General features: G+C 36.1%; 1 protein-coding gene across 1 annotated transcript; it reads left to right on the top strand.

Moving 5' to 3' along the window:
- The first annotated feature begins 3,009 nt into the window (after positions 1 to 3,009).
- Positions 3,010 to 19,018, top strand: TYRP1 (tyrosinase related protein 1). The gene is made up of 7 exons (XM_068974228.1): positions 3,010 to 3,394; positions 4,794 to 5,116; positions 7,861 to 8,065; positions 11,451 to 11,618; positions 14,628 to 14,807; positions 17,813 to 17,959; positions 18,813 to 19,018. Exons 1-7 carry the CDS (start codon positions 3,010 to 3,012, stop codon positions 19,016 to 19,018), a joined length of 1,614 nt encoding a protein of 537 aa, XP_068830329.1.
- Positions 19,019 to 23,941: the final 4,923 nt, after the last annotated feature.

Below are 23,941 nucleotides of genomic sequence, written 5' to 3'. Positions count from 1 at the left end.
GGGATAGTCAAACTCACCTACAGGACAGAACAGCAATGGTAGAAATAAGTCCATTCATAAACGAAAACCGGAAAGAGTGATACTGCAGATGGCTGGGAAAGGACAGGCCTGTCTGTAATGGTGCTTAGTAAAAACTGAGTTTTGGTGTGAAATAAAAATGTAACTGAGATTCTTATTCACATTATGCAGAAGACCTAATTCCATATGCATTTAAAGACTGAAATGTGAAAAGCAATATTTAAATTTTTAATGCTGAAGACAATATCAAAAAATAGTTCATTGCTTATACAAGGGGAAGGATTTCTTAAACAAGATATGGAAGCTATTAACAAAGTAAAAGGATGACACAAAGACATTAAAATGAAAAAACTACTAATCATCAGAAAACTATGTCAAGAATGCAAAACCTAAGCTATAAATTAGAATATGCTATTTTCAATATAGTTATCTGACAGAAAATTAGGAAGCCAGAATGCATAAAGAAGTCCTATATAGCAAAAATACAAAAAATATAAACAATGGGCAACCTACTGTATAGAACAGGGAACTCTGCTCAATGTTATGTGGCAGCCTGGATGGGAGGCAAGATTGGGAAAGAGTGGATACATGTACATGCACGGCTGAGTCCCATTGCTGTCCACCTGAAACTAGCACAACATTGTTAACCAGCTATACTCCAACAAAATAAAAAGGTTAATAAATTGTAAAAAAAAAAAATAATAATAAGTCAAATATACATACAAAAAATGGGTACTACACATGAAAAAACATTTACAATCAAAGAAACAGAAGGGATCAAATCACAAGAATAGTATTAAAACATATTAGTCATTAAGATGAATGAATTATCTGTATCTATATATGTCAATTAAATCTATTATTTCCAAATGTTAGCAAGTTTGTGAACCAATATTAAGCACTCTAGAGGGAATATAAATTGATACAACCACTGTGGAAAACAATTTAAAACTAACATAAATATTCATGAATCCTATGACTATGAATTCACTTCTTAGATACTTATGAGGAGAAATTCTTATATGTTCGAAAAGAAACATTTAGAAGACTCTTTATAGCAGCATTGTAATAAGACAAAAAAATTAAAAATCCAAGAAAATAATCCAAATCTTCACTAACAAAAGAATGGATATATACACAAAGAGAGAGAATATTCTCACCAATGACATATCAAGTTGACCTTTAAAAAAACATAAAATACTGCCACATGCAACAACTATGTATTCCACTCAAAAACATAGTGGGAAAAAAAGTCTGGTCACTGAAGCCTATTTAGATAGTAATGATGACAGCATTTTTGCAATCATTTTAGGAAATATCCTAATACTGTATTAGTAGACTATTGCATACATAACAAAATATAAAAATAAATTTAAAAAAATAACATTTTAGATGTACGAACATAAATCTTAATAACCATGGCTTGATAAGGCTGTAATAAATCATGTTGGTGGTCTTAACAAGAGGCTATGAACAGGAAATCCTTATTCTTTTTATCTTAATTCGTAGACATAGCCTTGGTTGGCTTTTTGCTTGTACCATATGCCCCAGTCCTTTATACAGGTTTCTGGACAATTTTATGACTGAGGGTCAAATAGGACAGCTAACCCTGATCACAGATGCGGATAACTTTTGCATAGTAATTATGCATTTCAAACTAAAGATTATTCTGAAGACCAATTTTACATGTATGGGTTTTCAACTCCAGAGAAAAAATTCTTTTGAAATACATGAATCTATTGCCCTAAGTGCCATTAACTTAAGACTGCTTGCAGAGACTGCAGGAAAAGTAAGCTATTCGGTGGTCATTTTCTAAACATTACATGTAGCAGTGACCCTGGGATCCTTTGCCATGGAGATGGAGATGAACACCCACCTATTGGACGTCAGGGAGTTGGAGTACCCAACTGTCAATGCCAGCAGGCAATGGTATGTGAGTTGCTGTAATTGTACCTGATGCTTTTTCTACTACAGTTAGTCTCTCTGGACACATTAAAAACAGCAGTATCTGTTTGCAAGACGAAACACAGTCAAAAGCTACCATCAGGTACAAACACTAGCCTAGCCCTTTATCACCAAGAAAGAGGTAAATAATCTCATTTCATCCTTTAAAGATACATTGCCAAAGGAAAAAATAAAATTATCTGCAATGAAAACAAAAGCTCTCTAATTTCTCTGATTTGTATTCCAAATTCATGGCTCTGACCTTTTCTTAAAACTTTAAGCATCACAAGGAAATCAGTGGGAAGGCAATCATGTGCTATCCAAATACTTAAAGGGCAGAAAAACTCACTGAAGTGAAAAAGGATTAGTAAAGGGTAGAAAAGAGGACTGGCCCCTCCCAGTTGGGGTGCACTGATTTGGGATTAGCTATCAGGAAGAAAACCCACAAGCAATTAAAAGTTCTGACATCAGGGAACAAGCAAATATAAAACACTCAGCTCTAAGCAAGGTTCAGCAGAGAATGCCTTCAGGAGTTCAAGGTACTGGAGAGAAACTCTACGGGGAGTGGGTGGATTCCCACCAAAACTCCGTGAGAATATGGGGACCTGAAGTCCTGGAAACTAACTTGCTAGAAATCTGCCCCCAATTCTTCTTTCAGCTCCATGGATAAATGTAATTACTGGTGCTGACCTGTTAATGAGTATTTTTGATAATGACATCCATGAGAAGTACTTTTTATATAAATAGAAATTAAAATGAAGAAAATTAAATGACTAGGACAGGGGATTTAATTACATAGATACTATACCTGTCAAATTTTTAAAGGTAAATTACTATTTTTATCATTTTTGTAATGTCATCTTACAGACATGAAAAGCATTTTGAAGGTGGGTTGGGAAGGGCCTCATGCCATTTATAATGATACTAAAACACTTGCATAATTTCATTGTGCTATTTTCTTTTCAGCTTAATTTTTATCTATGTGCCTCGGTCTCTACGCAAAGGGCTGCAAACCAGAAGCTGTCCTGCATTCTTGCTCCAGGCAGAATGAAATCTCCTACACTCCTCTCTCTGGGTTACATGTTCCTGGTCCTGCTTTTTTTCCAGCAGGCCTGGGCTCAGTTCCCGAGAGAGTGTGCTACCATTGAGGCTTTGAGGAATGGCGTGTGTTGCCCAGACCTGTCCCCACTGTCTGGGCCTGGGTCTGACCGCTGCGGTTTCTCATCAGGGAGGGGCAGATGTGAGGTGGTGATAGCCGACTCCCGGCCCCACAGCCACCACTACCCACATGATGGCAGAGATGACCGAGAGGCCTGGCCCACACGCTTCTTCAACAGGACATGCCACTGCAATGGCAATTTCTCAGGACACAACTGTGGAACCTGCCGCCCTGGCTGGGGAGGGGCTGCCTGTGACCAGAGGGTTCTCACAGGTAAGTGGAGACTGAATGGATGCATAGTCCTGCATGGAACTCAACACATTTAATATTGTAGACATTCGAATCAGTTGAGGTTTAAGAACTCCTAGAAATTGTAAAACTCAAGCCTTACTTTTCATAGCTGAGGAAACTGAGGCTTAGAGAAGCTAAGAAATGTATTTAAGGAGTTGAAGTTGTAACTCAGGTCTTCTAACTAATAACATTTCCTTTCAAAAGATTTGTTGAGCAACCCCTTTATAATAGGAACAATGCCAGATGTTTATGACTAGACCTTTCAGTAACTTTGCAAGGCAGTTATGTTAATTGTGAATACATATTGGAGCTCAGAAGGGTCAACTCCAAGTAGCTGGTATGTGGGAAGCCTGGAGTTCACACTGAGATCTGTCCAGCTCTAATCCATGAGCTTCCTGCACAGCCCTTGCTAACCACAAAGATGTTCCCGACTCTGATGATCAAGATCAGCCATTCTACAGGGTGAGCCTGGACTGCAGCCTAAACAACAATAAATGACAAAAATTTAAATAGTAACAGCCAGCAATACTGGATTGTTCTCTTTGTGCCAAACATGAGATCAAGAGTTTCACAGGACACTTACTGAGCTTTCGGTTTTAAATTTACATTATTGTGTTAGTTTCAGGCGGACTGCAAAGTGATTCAATTATGCATATCTATTTCTTTCAGATTTTTCTCTTATAGGTTATTAAAAAGAATGAGTATGGTTCCCCATGCTATACAGTATATATTTGTTGGTTATCTATTTCATATATAGTAGTGTGTACATGTCAGTCCCAAACTCCTAATTTATCCCTCCCACCTACCCCTTTGGTAGTCATAAATTTGTTCTCTGTGTCTGTGGTGAGTCTTTATTATGAACCAGGCTCTGGTCCAAGTGTTTTTTATGCGTGTCCTCTTTAATCATTACAACTCTATAAAGCAGGTATTTCTACACATACTTTACAGATGAAAAACTGATGCTTAGAGAAATATGTGCCAAGTAACAGAATTAGACTCTGGTCCTAACCACTATGCTAAACCACATACTATATTTTTGCAAAATTTATGGTATTAAAAAGTAGAAAATTACAAGAAATATGCAAATAGTGAGCAGAAATCTACAACAGGATCATAGAATCATAAAGTCCATGGTAAGATTAAGGAAAGCTCTTACTCTATATAGAGTAAGTTGGAGAAAGAGGGAGGAGATCAGAGAGAGAAAGCAGACATGAAGAAGGGATTTTAGCTAGCGATATTTTTTAAAGTATAATATGATGTGAGCACAGATGCAAATTATCATTCATGGGTTAGTGGGACATGGGGTTACAAGATGATTGAGTATTCTCTATCCATGCTCACATGGCAGATGTTTTCACATTTGAATTTTGTGTCCCTAAAGTCAGGAGAAACCTTCTGGACTTAAGCACAGAAGAAAAGAACCGCTTTGTCCAGGCTCTGGATATGGCAAAGCACACCACTCACCCTCAGTTTGTCATCGCCACCAGGAGGTCAGAAGAAATATTGGGGCCAGATGGCAACACACCACAGTTTGAGAACATTTCCATTTATAACTACTTTGTTTGGACACACTACTACTCAGTCAAAAAGACTTTCCTGGGAGCAGGACAGGAAAGCTTTGGTGAAGTGGATTTCTCTCACGAGGGACCAGCATTTCTCACATGGCACAGGTACCACCTGCTGCAGCTGGAGAGAGACATGCAGGTATGCACGAGACATGGCCACATTTGTATCCTTTACAGAGAGGTACCTTGTTTGTAAGGCATTAATTCACTGTGTCCTGAATGATCAAAACAGGTGATGACAGAGCGGTTTCACGTTATTAACCTGCCTTTGGCGTTCTGTTATGTCTTTCCCTATGCTAATCACTCCCTCATTTATTAACCTTTATCCTTAGTGAAGTGAAGATAAAGTCACATCAATGGTCAGGAAGCCAAATGAGGTATTTGTAGGTGTGAATTAAAGCACTGGACATAGTCTACAACTCTGCCATTGAAAAAATGACCCTCATATAGTTTGCAAAATAGGACTCTCATTTGATCTGTAGCCCTTCTGAAATGTAAACCAATAGCCCCTCCTGGTTTGGATGAGCAAAGACTGATATTACTTTTCAGTCTTCCAAGTTCCAAATGTATAGCTCATTTTATAAGTTGATGATTTTGTATGATATATACAGGGTTTAAACTACAAAAATAATACTTTTCATTTAAATTGGCATATTCTAATTGAATTCCTGTGTTTCCATGTTCTCTACCACTTTGAGGCTTATAGCAGAAACCTACTAACAATATCCACTAGGTCAGACATCATTTTAATCTAAAGACACTGGCTTTTTTAGCATGAAGTGAAACTAAACAGTTATTTCTGGTTTATTTTTAATCAGATAAACTAAAATCACATTAAAGTAGCTGTTAAGATACTTTCTTATTGTCTCTTTTACTATTTGTTCTGTTTTAAGAAAAGTATTGTCATTTTCAAATGAATTTAAATTTTGTTCATTATTGAAGTACAGTTGATTTACAACATTGTATTAATTTCTGCTGTATAGCAATATGATTCAGTTATATTTGTTTGGCCAAAAATTTCATTTGGGTTTTTTAGTAAGATCTTATGGACAAACCCACACAAATGTTTTGACCAACCTAATACATATCTATGCTCTTTTTTATATTTTTTCCATTATGGTTTATTACAGGGTATTGAATATAGTTCTCTGTGCTATACAGTAGGACACTGTTTATCCATTTCACATACAATAGTTTACAACTGTCAATCACAAACCAATTCTTAACCCCTTTAATAGTCTTAGAGCTCAGCTAGGAAATCGACAAGTTGAATCTGATTTTTAGGTGAAATAAGAGCAATGATTCCCTCCCCACAAATTAAAATCTAAAAATATCTGAAGGCAGGAAAAAATATCTGGGGGCAGACTCATGTATTGATTTGCAGTACGCTTATGCCCAGCATTATCCAAGAAAATAAATGGTTAGAAGGGAGAGATTTAAAGCACTAAAATACAGAAAAAAATATTCATATGTACGTACTCCATCCGTATGCAGTTTGAGAGTGATTAAATGAATTCAGCTGCTACTCTGAACTTCATATTTTATAGCTCTGATTTCACATAAAACATTTAGTAGATTATGAGTAGATAAAGCTGTCATTTGTAATCAACTCCAGATCTTCTTGCCTTCAAGTCATTTTCCCATGAGTGCATCAAAATGAAAGGGCAGGTGGAAAGTATCTAAAAGCTTCAGTTGTGCCTGTGTAAACTTCAACCTCTATGACTTACATTTTTAAAACCCAACTTCACAAGGGATCCAACAAATTATAATCTAAATGTAATGCACAGTTGAAATGCCACATGAATATGCTCCAGCTCCCAAATGCCAGTTGCTGAACCACAAACTGACTCTTAATGATCCCTCAGAAGCTGTCACTAATCTTTGTGAACCAGAACAATGGCTGCTCAACAAGGCCTCTAAAGCCCTGGAGATCAATAAGAAGGGATGCACTGGAAAGCTTTTGACCCTCTAAAATACCCCAAGGACAAGGATATGCTTCCTAGAAAGGGTTTAAGAGTAAAAAAGCAGAAAAGTACTAAATGTTTGCAAGGTGAGATTAAACAATGGCAATCCCTACATTTATCCCACACTCTAAATATAGTTCCCCAAAGGCCTAAAGGAACAAGAAATAATAAGTACAATAAATATATCTTTAAAGGAACCCAATAAAATAAGCATGTGATCTTGAGCCCAGCATTTTTTAATTTGTTGAGATCAGCTCTAAATGGAAACTAGGTCCCTGGGCTAAAGAACAGCACACTCAGGAAAATATTCAGCTTCCGTTAAGCATTTCCTGTCTATATTGGTTTCTGGCAAAGGCCTGAATCTTCATAGTTTAGATTCTGAAGCAGAAGTCTCTAAGTAAAACACCAGGCAGATAAGGCTAATTTCAAAGAAGCCTCTATAGTGTGTGGCTTGAAGTTGACTCAGTTAAATTAAAAAGCAGAAATGAAATAAAAAGCACTGCTTCACATAATATATCTCAAGGCTGGATCCAGCTCCAGACAGGAGTTTGTGATGCTTCAATTAGAGATAGGAAAATGGAAGGAAGTGAAAATGTCAGAGAGTAGAAGTTATTGTTGATAATTTTTAGTATAACCAACTTGCCTGAAAAAGAAAAGACACCTCCCCAAAGCATTTGCAGAAACTTCTGTATAATGAATTGGGTTTCATTCCCTCTAGTGCCTAAGTGACTTCTTGTAGTAAATCAGGAGCTTTGTTAAATGAGGTATCTAAGGTCGCTAGCCCTGCAGACACCACTGACACACTAACTGGTTCCCAAGTGGCTGAGAAAACTAAGAAGCAAACTGCCAGGGAGTAAACCAAGCAAAGGGAGAATTTTAAACAAAAGCAGGGAATGCTAACAGAGTCTCTGTGATCTAGGAAATGTTGCAGGATCCTTCTTTCTCCCTCCCTTACTGGAATTTTGCCACTGGGAAGAACACCTGCGACATTTGCACCGATGACTTGATGGGATCAAGAAGCAACTTTGATTCCACCCTTATAAGCCCGAACTCTGTCTTTTCTCAATGGCGAGTAGTCTGCGAATCCTTGGAAGATTATGATACCCTGGGAACCCTATGCAACAGTAAGTTCCAAATGGCAACTAGGATTTGGAATTCCCTATTAGATAAAGAGATTAAATGTGCTAAGGACTTCAGACTAAAGTTCACTTTTATTGTAGAGAATGGATGTACAGATATTCACTAAGTACCTAGGATAGAACAGACAATCTGGGGTGCTCTAGGGAAAAAAGAAAGTGCCTATACATTTTTCCATTGCTTTTTCTGAACAACTTGGTTGGTGCATTGCTTGCTTTCTTATTTTGGAAATGTCTATTTGTATTAGTTAATCCTCTTAGTAAGCCCAGCACTGCTTTGTGGTCATGTGTCTTATGCTGGAATTTCACAGAAAATGTGTCCCTAGAAAATGTGAAATCTGCAGAAAGAATTGGAAGTACCTTAGGGAGTAAAAAATATACATTAAATAATAATAATTGTTATATAAAGATTAGTATTATTTTGTTATTATATTATTTTTACTATTATGTCACTTTGATTTCCAACCTTCTGACTAGATTAACAAAGAGAATGCTTAACCAGCTGTCCTAACATCTTTCTCCAGTGGTCTGAATGCCCTCTACCATAGGTCACGTTTCTGACTTTTGTGGAACAGTTCCTGTGAAGCTGTCTGTTCTCTTCCTTGGATCTTATTTTTACCATCTCCCTTGATACTAACACAAGGTCTTAATTATCAGAGTCTTTCTATCTCACTTTATTTTTCTTCTTTAGGCATGTCTAAATATTTTGAACTTTTGTTCTTCCATATAAAAACTAGAAGTATTGATTCTTTTTCATTATTGTACTCATAACATTTATTCTGCATATATTTTTAAGCACCAAATATTAAATTACATTGTAAACTTAGAATATTTTAAATATAACAACAAAATTAAGTAGACTTTTACCATTAGATTATTTAGCTGTATACAGGAATAAGAGAAGTAACCATATATAAAACTTTATTCTATATAAGTATAAAATTAGAATTTCTGTTTGGTGAAATGAGATGAAATTGAGGATTGGTGTATATTTGGGTACCAAAACATTCATCTCTCCCTGTGACCTTTTTTTAATTTGCTTACACATGGACAACTTCTGTCACTGCACCAACTACCTTACTATGGATTAGAGTCCTGTGGGATTCCCATGCAGGAATGAATGAAAAGTTCTGAGTGTCTGAAGTAGAAAGTAGATTTGAGAAGTATTGTAAGGAAAAAGAGCATCTCTTTCATATGATGAATCAAAAATAGTTTAGTGGCTGGAAGAATATTCAGTTCAGTTCAGTCGCTCAGTCATGTCCGACTCTTTGCGACCCCATGAATCACAGCTCGCCAGGCCTCCCTGTCCATCACCAACTCCTGGAGTTCACTCAAACTCACGTCCATCGTGTCGATGATGCCATCCAGCCATCTCATCCTCTGTCATCCCCTTCTCCTCCTGCCCCCAGTCCCTCCCAGCATCAGAGTCTTTTCCAATGAGTCAACTCTTTGCATGAGGTGGCCAAAATACTGGAGTTTCAGCTTTAGCATCATTCCTTCCAAAGAACACCCAGGACCGATCTCCTTTAGAATGTTAGGTGTCAATAAATAACTCCTTGGCGGTGGTTTAGTCACTAAGTCGTGTCCAACTCTTGTGACCCCATGGACAGAGCAGCCTGACAGGCTACAGTCCATGGGATTCTCCAGGGAAGAATACTGGAGTGGGTCGTCATTTCCTTCTCCAAAATAACTCTTTAATGTACCAAGTTTGGTGCATTCCTGGTAAATGAAGAGAGACTGTCTAGAAAGCATATGAGAACATATGCATGGGATGTCCAAGGAAGTTTTGCTCTAAAGATGCACTTGTATGTGTGTCCTGTAAAAGATGACCAGTGAAACCACAGGGATGGATAATTTTATTGGAGAAGAAAAGTAGAGGGAGGAAAGAATTATCGTGAGGATTAAATATTTTATCAATGCATTTGGCATCATATCAGACACATTAATGGGTATTCAATAAAATGTTATTTTTCCTTTTTTCTTTCATGGGCCTGATAAATAAAATGGTTCTAGTCTAACTTCCTTTATTTCCTGCCATCCACTACCCGCTTCCATTGCCACATTCCAGGCTAGCTGTTCACCTAACAGACTCTCTCATACAAATCAACCTTATCTTTTCATAAGTCAACATACACCAAACAACTATTTAGCTTCAATTATTTGCCATCCCTCGTGGCACAGAGGTTAAAGCATCTACCTGGAATGAGGGAGACCGGGGTTCAATCCCTGGGTCGGGAAGATCCCCTGGAGAAGGAAATTGCAGCCCACTCCAGTACTCTTGCCTGGAGAATCCCATGGAGGGAGGAGCCTGGTAGGCTACAGTGCATGGGGTTGCAAAGAGTCGGACATGACTGAGCAACTTCACTTTCACTTTCATATGCCATCTACTTGATCAAGACTGGAAGACATACTGGTGATCAAGAACAGAGTTTGTGCTCTGATGGGGCTTATATTATGCACAGAAAAAAGCCTGTCATCCTTTATTATTATCTCTGCTTAAAAATGTTTGACTTGTAAATTTTTTCTCATTTTACTTCTGGCAATTTTTCTCAGATCTTCAGGGCTCTTTGCAAATCTGTCTACCCAATGAAGTCTTCCTGAAGCTGCCCAATTGGGAAGAATTAGTATTCTCTCTTTTTTTTTTTGTTTCCTCTCTTTTTCCTTCCCTCCCTCCCTCCCTCCTTTTCCTATTTCTTTCTCTCCCTGCCTGTCTCCCCAAAGGCATCTTTATATTCCTAGGGATATATATTATCCCTAGTATTGCAGCCCTTTGTTTACCTGTTTATCTTACTGACCTTCAAAACTTTTATTTTTCACCTTATTTGCTGAAAAATATGTGTTGATTGAAATATAGATCACTTCCCAAAGAGAGTTAAGGTTGTTTTAACATTATTTCTTTGAAAGCTTGAAACAACATTCAAGAACAAAATTCCATGTAATGTGAAATACAGATTTCAGTGTGGAATTTTGGTTTATGAGATTATATTCACAAAATTTAATCTTCCATGGAACTTCTGTTTTAATGTTTAAATTAAAACTTCTGTTTAAATCTCTTGAAAAAAAGAGATTTAACGTATACTGATATGTTAATAACATTATACTGATTTAACGAATACAAGGACCTCTATCTGTTTTTACAACCATTTTTTTCTTCAGATGATTCTATCACATATTTTCCCTTTTCACAGAAGTTGGACATGATAACCTAGGTTTTATCACTTTAATACTGCAGAATATGCATTTGAAATTTTTTCTCTTCTACAAAGGAAAACCTGTCTTTCCGTGTTCAAGACCCCATGTATACAAATTTAATAAGGAAAGCTGAGATCTCTAAATGTTCTATACGTGTTCACATACCCCATCTTTTTCCCAGGCACTGAGGGTGGGCCAATTAAGAGAAACCCAGCTGGAAATGTGGCCAGACCAATGGTGCAACGTCTTCCTGAACCACAGGATATCACTCAGTGCTTGGAAGTTGGTTCATTTGACACACCTCCTTTTTATTCTAATTCTACAAACAGCTTCCGAAACACAGTGGAAGGCAAGTAAACAAAACTGGTGCTCTGAATTGACCTAGCTGTTACAGGAAAAATTCAAGTATTCAAATCAAATCTCTTTTAAAAAAAAACCTTTGAATGCCGTATGGAATCTGTGATGGGTATGTGATATGAATAGGGCTGCCTATAATTATATAGTCACAGTCCTCTGCTCAATAGAACTTTCTTAAAGAAAAGCATAACCCCTGAAACTCTTTTTATCACAAGATAATCCCTTGGAAAGGATTCTCCATTCTCTTAAAATACCTAAAAGGTATTTAAACTCAAATTTCTGTTAGGTGGCTGGCCAATATGGATATAACTATATCAAAGTCTAGTATAGGCAAATAATATTCAAGACTTGGAGATATTATTTTTTTTTCTTAAAAAAAAAAATCCTGCACATCCAATCCGTTCAGTTCAGTTCAGTTGCTCAGTCATGTCCGACTCTTTGTGACCCCATGAATCACAGCACGCCAGTCCTCCCTGTCCATCACCAACTCCCGGAGTTCACTCAGACTCACGTCCATCGAGTCAGTGATGCCATCCAGCCATCTCATCCTCGGTCATCCCCTTCTCCTCCTGCCCCCAGTCCCTCCCAGCATCAGAGTCTTTCCCAATGAGTCAACTCTTTGCATGAGGTGGCCAAAGTACTGGAGTTTCAGCTTTAGCATCATTCCTTCCAAAGAAATCCCAGGGCTGATCTCCTTTAGAATGGACTGGTTGGATCTCCTTGCAGTTCATGGGACTCTCAAGAGTCTTCTTTAACACCACAGTTCAAAAGCATCAATTCTTCGGTGCTCAGCCTTCTTCACAATCCAACTCCCATTGACATCAAATAAAAAGTCTGGTTTGGACATATGTATCATGTTGAAAGTTTTGTTAAGATCCACAAAAAATCAAACAAGCATCTAGAGATACTTAATTTTATTTTCTTTAAATAATTCAAGTATTTTAAAGTTGAGGGACCAAGTTCAAAGAAGTGAAAAGATATCTAGCTAGTTAGTAACAGAGCACAGATTCAAATCAAAAATTTCTATGTCCTCTAAAAAATTATATCACTTATAATTATTTTATAAAAAAAACTTTTATACCTCTAAATTATTCATGATACATATTTAAAGTCTTAAAAGAACAGAATCACATTTAACTTTATTATAAACTTGTTCTTGTCAAATTTAACCTTAAATACAGTATTGTACATGTTAGACCACCCTCTCCCCAACCGAAAAAGGGAATAGATCTCTCTTTCCCTTGATCTAAGATACTTGATATATAGATCTGATAATTATTTTCAATTATCTCCCTTTTTATCATCAAAATTAGATGCCATTCTTTCCTATCTTTATGTTAATTTTAATAACTACATGTGAAAGCACTGATTTGGAGATTCCTCAATAATCAGCATATTTTGACTAAGCTGGTATTTATAAACTAATGTTGTTAAGTAGTGATTCTGTAAAGAACTTAAGAATATAAGAGTGTATTTTATTGGTGCCCAATCAAAAGACAAATTATACTGATTTCCAGACAGAATGTACAAAAAGGTTAGTGCCTGACCATGTACAATGTAAGCAATCTTTAAATGCTTTATGAGTCAAAAAATAATAGAATAAACATATAAAAAAGAATAATGAATAAATGAATGAATAGCTATAATTACACTACTGAGTTAATGCATTTCAAATTCTAATATTTCTTTTATAATATACAGGCATACCCTGTTCTCCCATCTCTGGTCTTCAAGCTAACAACATATTTATAACTCCATCCCACATCAGAGACTCCCTACCTTCATTTGTGATCTATCCATGTCTTCTCCCTAATACACTTACATGAACAATATGTGATGAGAGTATATATGGGAAGTATATATCTTATATATAACATATGGGAAATATATATATTATATGTAATAAGTATGCAATATGTGGATTATATATAAATGGGGATATGTATGATGCACGGCTTCCCAGGTGGCACAGTGGTAAAAATCTGCCTGCCAACACAAGAGATGTGGGAGGCGCAGGTTTAATTCTGAGGACAGGAAGATTCCCTCAAGAAGAAAACGGCAACCCACTCCAGTATGATTGCCTGGACAATCCCATGGACAGAGGAGCCTGGAGGGCTAACATAATGGGGGTCTCAAAGAGTTGGATGCAATTGAGCATACATGCACATATATGAAACATACTTGAAATATATATAGTGCATAATATGGAAATGTTTTTGGAGAAGATATAAATATATATGTGTGTGTGTGTGTGTATATATATATATATATATAGAGAGAGAGAGAGAGAGAGACTAGAGAGCATTCTCAAAAGTTCTATAAATGTTTTGACAGCAGTCTTTTCAGATATTTAAAACTAGTACAGAGATGATAAAAAAAAGCTCTGAGAAATTCTAACTTCTCCACAGAAATAATTGTTTAAAAATAGACATGCAGACAGTCTGAAGGAGTAAGGCAGGAGACTAAAGTAACATCTGGCAATTTAAGTTCAGGGCAATCAGAGCAGTGATCTCCCAATTGTATCAGCAGTTTTTGTAGAAGCTAGAGACTTCCACTGTCTTTATTTCCATGTAGACCAATGTTGCTGCTGCTGCTAAGTCGCTTCAGTCTTGTTCGACTCTGTGTGACCCCATAGACGGCAGCCCACTAGGCTCTCCCGTCCCTGGGATTCTCCAGGCAAGAACACTGTTAAGAACAATGTTAGCCTTGTCAAAATAGAGTGCTTTATATATTTTGACTGGTATCCTTTGCAGGTCATTATTTTTAACCTAGAGGCTACACTTAGAATGTCATGCCACCAGCTTCAAACTAACCTAGCTCTTACTACAGCAAACAAATGTCACCAACCATAGGTACAGAGAAGCTGTGCTAGTACACTAAGGTAAAAATTGGCCTGACAAGCTCAGGAAAAATTGTTTCCCAATATAATTACCACTTTAGACTTAAAAAGTCATATATTTGTAATGGATTTTACTATTCTCATCTTTATTTTTGTATCTAGGTTACAGTGATCCCACAGGAAGGTATGACCCTGCTGTGCGAAGCCTTCACAATTTGGCTCATCTATTCCTGAATGGAACAGGGGGACAAACTCATTTATCTCCCAATGATCCTATTTTTGTCCTCCTACATACATTCACTGATGCAGTATTTGATGAATGGCTGAGGCGATACAATGCTGGTGAGACTGTTTCATATGCTTTTTGCAAACTCAGCAAACAAGACTGTTCAGATGACATAGTTATCACTTTAGGCTAAGAACTTAACACATTAAACTATGCTTTACAATAGGATAAAATAGCTCTAATACTTAGCTATTTCCAAATATTTTAAACCACTCAAAAGGCAGATAAGAAGTCTCTTGGTATGGTAATAAAAAGATGAGACTTATTAACATTCACTAGGACTAAAAACTAATCCCTTCACCTCTTAACCATGTAAAGATGACTAACTACCATGTTTCCCCAATTTTTCTTTCTCATATCTTCCAGTGAACATCCTCATTGCTTTCCATATGGATGTGAAAACCTTAAAGAGCTCTTCTTTGATACCCCAAAGACAGAAAAATTATACTCATAAACCACAGTTCTGATTTTTATTACTTTACAGCCTCTCACAAATGGAAATTTTATTCAACTTGAAAAGTTAATGCTAGTTTTTATATCACACCATAGAACATCTCTTTTAAGTTCATTTTAATGCATTCTTTAAAATGTTATTTAAAATGTTTCTCTTCACTCTGCTGAGAGGGTTATATTACTATTCAAACTATGAATGTGCTTTTACTGGTTAAAACATCATAAATTTTCACATTTAAAATTGTTCTAAATTTTGGCTCATGTACTTTTATTTCATCAAGGACATAAACATAATATTGGAGATTATCTATGGATTCATCTATTCATTCAGCCACCTCTTACTTCTGTGCTTGTGTGTGGTGTGTGTCAGGGTGGGGGGGGTGTGTGTATGTGTGTGCATGTGTGTGTGTGTATGTGTATGCTTGTGAGAGAGAAAGAAAATACAGTAGTAGATTCTAATCTAACCTGATCTGGACTATGAATTGATGAGTTGGTCAAGAGTTTGTTTCAACTGAAACACATTTAAGAAATAAATAGCCTAAATATAAATATTTATCTACTTATTAATCTTCTATGAAGTCGCTGATTGGAGTTCCACCTGATTTTTCATGTGTTTTTATATATACACATGCAACCATAATGAATTATCTATAATTTGCATTGTCTGTTTCTTTAAAGTGAAACAAGAAATTCACAACCCTTGTGACGCTGAGTACAGTATTATCCTAAATTTTCATAATGTTTCCCTAACCCTTTATAGTCATAGTTGCCCACTCCTAATTCTATAGCAGTGTTGTAGCCATTCATTCTTAATAAATCTTTCCAAAACATTTCCATTTGTTTATTATAAAAACACCCTTCTCCTTTTACATTTATAACTATCAGTTTATGAATGTTTTATTATACTACTTTTATTTCAATAACAAATAACCTGAATTAATAGGTTTATGGATGAACAAAACACGCTTTTATTAGACATTTACGTCTGGTAACTAGACAGCAATGTACAAGCTGACAACAAGCATATGTAAATAGATACAGTGTATGGGGGAGAGTTTCTTTGTAGACAAGTAATATTAGGAAAGGGGATAGGGAGGACTGTGTAAATAGATAAAGAAAGATGGTCCTAAGAAAGGAACAAAGGAGCCGCTGTTGCTGGAGCAGGGTAGGGAGGGGGATGAAAAATGGAGGGAGATGACAAGGTCAGAGGAAAACCTGGAGCAGATCCTTAAAGGCATGGGATTTAACTCTGTAAGAGATGTGGAGCCACTGAAGGACCTGACATAGGGAAGTAATATTGTAATGCAATTTTTACTTTCATTAGTTTTCTTTTCCTCCATTTATTTTAATGGACATAACTTTTTGATGCAGCTGAAACTGAGCTGAGTTGAGGCTGATTCAGTAAAGAAAAAATAGGAAGCTTAAAAAATTATCTAAGTTATTATCTTTAATATCTAACTTTAATAAGTAATTAGTATGAGTGCTTTGAGGTCAGGAATCCTGTCTTTGGTTCAATGTTATAGCTCATGTGCCTAGGTCAGTGCCTGGCATGAGGAGGAACACAATAGACTTTAATGGATACATATTTAATTACCATTAATTCAGAGTCCATTTGAAATCATTAAATTTTAAAGTAATTAAATTTAAATTTACAAAAATATAAACACTACCTGCCATTTCTATGATCAATGTTTCTCTAGAGTAGATGTTAAAAAGTTCTCCTATGCTTCACAGGATTGCAGTGACTGTCCAGGTAATATACTTCTTGCAATCAGAAAATCTAATACTTAACTAGCCTTCTCACATATTTCAGCTCTTCTAAACTTATCCTCACTAATGTCTTGCCCAAACCCACTTCCAATTCTGGTTTTGTGACATTCCACTTGGTATTTAATTGTACCAACATAAATATAAACAACAGCAATAAAGAAAGATTTTTTGCCACAAACAGCATCACTCATTTTATCTCTAATAACAACTCACTAATAACATAAGTGCCTATGATTTGTATTTAAGTAGAAAGATGAAAGGTGGCAAGAAACAAACAGTATTATAGGACCTTGATTCGATAAGTTAAATGCTTTTTGATAACAGAGTAAGAACCCAGGGAATAAGCTCACATTTATTGCTCTAATTAAACAGAAAAAAAATGAGAAGTACTAAACAGAAATATGCATAGTCAAGGACAAACCTCCATCAGATACACTGCCTCCTAAATTTAAACAATAGATGATGCTACAGCAAATTACAGGTTCAATCTTTCTTTAGCTTTGAAAAGTAAGTTTAATGAATTTTACTGAAAATAGTTTCTGTAATTTAAAAGTAAAACAACTAATGATTATCATAGATAAGAAAATACTAAAACTTCCTTACTTTTAAACTTTCTTTTTCTATTGGATGACATGTTACTATTGTACTCAAAGCATTTGAGCTCTGTTTCATGCAATTCCCAGTTCTGCTGTTATAATTTTTTATGTCATTATTCAGTGTAAAATATGAAAGAACTTTTATTGTTACCCTTGAACAATTTAAGTCACCTTCAGAACATAATAATATATTAATACAAACTGATTATGTCTATTAACAAGGTGTCTTTGACATATTTTAGATATATCCACATTTCCACTGGAAAATGCCCCTATTGGACATAATAGACAATACAATATGGTACCATTTTGGCCTCCAATTACCAACATAGAAATGTTTGTTACTGCTCCAGACAACCTGGGCTATACTTACGAAGTTCAATGGCCAGGTGAGTACTGAAAATGTATTTTTACTGTGGAAATTTCCAAAATCAAACTTCTTACCTTTAAAGTAACCTCAGTTTTCTGAGATAAAGTAACCCACAGCTTTCCACTATGATTAAATAGCTTTGTTTGAATTTTTATTTGGGATAAAGAGAATGAATTTAAAATTTGTCGGGACCCCATTCTGACCTGGTTGAGCTGGTTACCTAGCACACTATTTCGTTTAATACTTACAGCTCTCTGAGCAAGGTATTAAAATGCTCATTTTACAAATAAGGAAGATGAGATGATAGTAATTATCAAAGATCACCTCCCTAGAAGCACAGAGAATGAATTTTGAGCTTAGCCCTGTAAAATATGCCCTGTGTAATATACTCTTATTTTTCTGCTACATGAACGTGCTTCTAGTTGTTTATCTTAAAAGAGATGAAGTGAGACACTCTGAGCTGTTTTTTGAGAGGTTATGAAATTCAAAATCTCCTGGTTTAATTTTAAATCCTTTTCTTAACCAAGGCAATGGGGTACAGTGGAAGAGCACAGAATTGGATCCTGAAAGATCTGGGCTCCAAAACCAGCTCCACCGTCTATTAACCAAATGACCTTGGGCAAGTGATTTAAACACTGAGCCATCATCTCCTCACCTTCAGAAGAGATACAATAACTATCCCAATAGGATGCAGTCATGATGAGAAACTGGGGAGTGCTTTGAAGATCCCAGGTGCTATAAAGGCAATGTGGCCAATAAAAATTAAATACGAGGATTTTGTCAAGTGCCTGGAACAATGCCTACATTTAGGGGATCCAATTTTGGCAACGATTTTACTATTTATTTTTTGTTCTCATTTTATTTTCAAACAGGTCGGAGTTTTAGTATTCCTGAGATTGTCACCATAGCAGTAGTGGCTGCGTTATTACTGGTCGCGGTCATTTTTGCGGGTGCCTCTTGTCTGATTCGTGCCAGAAGCAACATGGATGAAGCCAATCAGCCTCTCCTTACTGATCAGTATCAACACTACATTGAAGAAAATGAAAAAATCCATAATCCTAATCAGTCTATGGTCTAATGACAAGTGTAAATTCTCACATGCATTTGAATCATAAAAACCACGCACTTAGAACATAATAGGTTGAGTTACTAACTGTATTTTCTTTTACTCTGTTACTTCCTTCCTTGTGCATGTCCATATTGGAATTACAATCTCCAGATATTATTTTCCAGAACTGGGGAAAGTCACAATCTTTTCAATGGTTTCTATTTTTCAGTTCTACTTAGAGAAAAAAAAGAGTGTGTAGGGAGGGGAGGTGGAGTGGGGTTTCCCTGGTGGCTCAGCTGGTAAAGAATCTGCCTGCAATGCAGAAGACATGGGTTCAGTCCCTGGGTTGGGAAGATCCCCTGGAGAAGGGAAAGACTATCCACTCCAGAATTCTGGCCTGAAGGATTCTATGGACTACAGTCCAGGGGGTCTCAAAGAATCAGACACGAGTGAGCAACTTTTACTTTAAAATGGTAGGTTGTACCAATTCCATGGTATTTAAACAAATATGAAGATTTGGGGCATGTTTTAAAATTTTAAAGATCCACAAAACGACAATCTAAATAAGTTGCTGTACTTTGTTTACATTGTAAAGAAAAACCATGATTAATAGTAAGCTGATTAAAATACATGAGTAGGACACAACTGGACTTATTTATGAAGCAGAAACAGACTCACAGACATAGAAAACAAACTTATGGTCACCAAAGCAGAAAGGGGAGAGGTGAGGGATAAATTAGGAGTTGCGATTAGCAGACACAAACTAGCATATAAAAAACAGCTAACAACAAGGTCTTACTGTACAGCCTGGGGAACTATATTCAATATCTTACAATAAACTATAATGAAAAAGAATATATATATATATATATATATATATAATTGAATCACTTTGCTGTATACCAGAAACTAACACTGTAAGTAAACTATACTTCAATAAAAGTTTTTTTTTTTTTAATGACTAGGCATTTCTACAGTTTTAAGATGTAAATACATTTTAATTCCTTGGCAGTGACCAACACATATAAAGGACACTACATTTGTAGTTTAAATTAATCATGTGACATTATAAATGGGATTCTAAATAACTTTTTAAAACTGATCTTCCTCATAAGGTTCAAGGCCACAGCAAAGTCACAACCTTTGTCACACTTTGGAGAGGTAAAAGCTTTACTTTGTAAAAAGAAAGTTACTAGTGCCTGTACGTGAACTGTGTTCTTCTATCTGTCAACAGATTGACAGAAGAACTACCCATCCATGTTTCACCTCACACTTCCTCTTAGAGGCCCACAAGGAGGTATCAAGGTAGAGAAAATGCATCATTGTGCTCTACAAATAACATCAGTTCATTGTGTTTAATTCAAATATCACTGTCTCTTACTTAGCAGCCTGCTATATATTTTCAAAAAAAATATTACTTCACAAGTCCCTCATTGTACAATTCTGCAAGAATGTCATTCGTTAATTTCTTCCTATCTTTTAAGAAAATATTTTTTTCTCTTTTTGATCTTGTATTACTAAAATTATATTCCCAATGAAGAACTCTTATAGGCTAGTTATAGAGGGCAAACATTTTAATTAAAATGAAATTTTAAAAAGAAATAATATCAATAATAGTCACACACTATAGAAAATGTGTAGTCTGACATTCCCATCTCAATAATCAGAAACAAGACTAAAGTTATATACACCTGATTGGTTATTGGGCTTCCCTATATTAAACAATCTTCAGGCTATGTATACAAGATATTCAAAATGTGTTGTTAGCAAAAGAGAATGTGTATAATAATAGCATTGTTCTAACTTTCAAACAGCATTACTCAGTTGGTTCTCACAAATACATTTTGACTTATTAAAACATTATATATTCAAAGCTTTTCAGATAAATTATTTTATAATGTAAAATTTATTAATACTTTATATAAACATCAATGAAACTGAATTCATCACTTCATATTTTTGGAGGTTTATTGAGTACTCATTTCATAGACATGTATTAAGCACACACTATGGATTTGAGGAAGGGGAAGTCAAGAACATACATTGAGACGATATTTGACTTGGGTCTTAAGAATACCAATGAATGTGCCAAACATTAGAGTGTGTGTTAGGTGCTCATTTGTGTCCGACTCTTTGCAACTCCATGGACTGCAGCCCCACTAGGCTCCTCTGTCCATGGAATTCTCCAGGCAAGAATACTGGAGTGGGTAGTCATTCCCTTCTCCAGGGGATCTTGCCAACCCAGAGACTGAACCCAGATCTCCTATACTGCAAGCAGATTCTTTCCTGTCTGAGCCACCAGAGAAGCCAGATATTAAAGTAGAGAAAGGCATTCCTTGTGGAAGTGACAGCATGAGCAAAGTCACAGGAATTTGAAAGAACATGGAACATTCAGAAATATAAATTCTGAATGTCAGTGTGGTTGGAGCATAGTTTTCATGGAGGGGAGTAGAGAGATAAATTGGGAATAAAATCAGTCATACGTGCAATACTAAGAAATTTGGAATTCATTCTATCTGTCCCAAAACATAAGCATTAAATCTAAGAAATCCTAACTCTTAAGAGAGAACTATACCCATTATCTTGATACTTTTACCCTAAATGTGCTGCTTTATTTTTCTTTTACTCAAGGACTTATTTCTATTTATTTACAGCTCTGTAAGATCTTAGGACTTATCTTGATCAGGTGACCATTACTCCCCCTATAATATGCTGTATTGTTTATTAAAAATAATACTTTTTTGCAATCTTGGAGATTTTCCATTGTTCAGTTCTCCAAGCCGCTTATAGAACATAGTAAATGTAATTATTATGCACTCACTGGAAAGCACATTGCACACCACTTAAATCCACAGTTTCCTGTTGTATAAGCAGCCACTGCATGCCAATGCCACAAACTGAGCTGAGCTTTACAGTCTAAACAGAGTGAGTAAAAATGCCCGACTGAACCTTCCTATAAAATCAAGAATGAAAAGCTATTACCTTTGTGCCCCTCTGAAGTTATATTCTATCTTCTTTCCTATAAGCAGATCTCAGAGGTGGTGCTCACTTACATCTCCATATAGTCTTTAAAATTGGAGGCAGAGGAAAAGATCTGTCTAGTAAAATAACTTCCAAGGACTGGTCATAAGATAGCTGTTCTGAGCTCAGTCCATGAAGACCCAATAACACCATGTATTTTGTTCTTTGCCATTTCCTAATTAAAATTGTTACACAAGCAACAAACCAATGGAAGATCAAATTGGGTGGAGAGAGATAATATGAACTTTAAAAAAGAAAAAAAAAATTTTAATATATTAACAAACCAAGAATAGAGCTTGAAATGAAAGAGATGACATTTAAAAGGAATAATGCAAAGTCTCACACTTTGAAAGCATAATTGAAAAATTAAATGGAATTATAAGACAAAAATTAGCAGGAGATTTTAGTGAATTTCAAGGTCAATATAAGGCAATAGTGCAATGTAGCCAATAAAGGTGCTATGTGATTGACAAAGAAGAAAGAGATACTATGGAAGTGCTATGGTATTATGCTTCACTAGTACAGATAAAGAAATATGTGGTGTCTGAGTCACATCTGGAATATTCATTTGACTTAAAATCCATGGTTTAAGAGGAATATTGACAAACTGGAACATTTCCATTTAAGTGATACAATGATACAATCAGCCCAAGACAGACACTTGGAACTCACCTTTGAATTCTACCCCTGGTGGCTCAGACTATAAAATGTCTGCCCACAACACGGGAGACCTGGGTTCGATCCCAGGGTTGGGAAGATCCTGTGGAGAAGGAAATGGCAACCCACTCCAGTACTCTTGCCTGGAAAATTCCATGAACTGAGGAGCCTGAAAGGCTACAGTCCATGGGGTCGCAAGGAGTTGGACACAACTGAGTGACTTCACTTTCACTTTCACTCCTTGGAAGGAAAGTTATGACCAACCTAGATAGCATATTAAAAAGCAGAGATATTACTTTGGCAACAAAGTCCATCTAGGCAAGGCTATGGTTTTTCCAGTGGTCATGTATGGATGTGAGAGTTGGACTGTGAAGAAAGTTGAGTGCCCAAGGTAAGTAAGATAGCACAATGATGCCTTCAGGAGGACAGGCTCTTTACAATTTTCTCCGTCACCTTTAATGCGTAGGTTTTATCTTTTTACTTTTACTATCAGTACTGTAAAATGGCTACTACATCTTTGGACTTTATCCCACATAGAAATATTTTTTATTTGAAAACGAATATCATCCCAAAGTCTGCCTGTATCCCATTAGAAGGAAAAATGTAGAAAATTGAGGGAGTTTTTGTTGTTGTTGTTGTTGTTGTTGGTTGTGGTTTATGCTTTGGTTGGTTACTATCCTGAATATTATCAGAAACCTAACTGTAAGGGATAGAGAGAGAAACTGGAATTGTGGTAGCTGGGAGTATTGCCACACAACAGACAAGCAATCAAGATACCTAACAATTGTAGAAGAAGGAAAGAAACACACAGTGTGCTTTTATTTTAAAAAATCTGGTGTTGGGGGGGTGCATCTAATTTAGATGGATGATTACAGATGAGCTAAAGAATTAAGCTGAAACCTGGAGGATGAGAAAATTGTTGGAAAAGTTAATTGAAGAGGCTATGATAAAAGCTGAATCCTCATTAGCCACAGTAGCATGTTAAAACATGCTACATCTCAATTTTTTTAAAGGTAAGAAGTTTAACTATGCTCTTTAGAAATAAGGAGGCAAAATCAGAAGAATCAACTTGAAGAAAATTACTGAAAACGGATCTTATGACACGTGCTAAAATGTATTTCTGCAGTGTTCTTTCCTGCTAGTCTTCTGATTTGGTCAGACTTTCATTAAGGTGAAAGTGAAAGTCACTCAGTCGAGTCCTACTCTTTGCAATTCCATGGACTGTCCATGGAATTCTCCAGGCCAGAATACTGGAGTGGGTAGCCTATCCCTTTT

This window comes from Capricornis sumatraensis, chromosome 6, assembly GCF_032405125.1.
Source record: "Capricornis sumatraensis isolate serow.1 chromosome 6, serow.2, whole genome shotgun sequence".
In the NCBI taxonomy this organism is placed as follows: domain Eukaryota; kingdom Metazoa; phylum Chordata; class Mammalia; order Artiodactyla; family Bovidae; genus Capricornis; species Capricornis sumatraensis.
This window is presented reverse-complemented; position numbering and strand designations above follow the sequence as displayed.

Bases quoted from the DNA above. Each gene is read 5' to 3' on its own strand.
- TYRP1 (XM_068974228.1), top strand. From the start codon at position 3,010: ATGAAATCTCCTACACTCCTCTCTCTGGGTTACATGTTCCTGGTCCTG. The intron at 3,395-4,793 runs GTAAGTGGAGAC...GTGTCCCTAAAG, and splicing joins TGACCAGAGGGTTCTCACAG to TCAGGAGAAACCTTCTGGAC. The intron at 17,960-18,812 runs GTGAGTACTGAA...ATTTTCAAACAG, and splicing joins TTACGAAGTTCAATGGCCAG to GTCGGAGTTTTAGTATTCCT.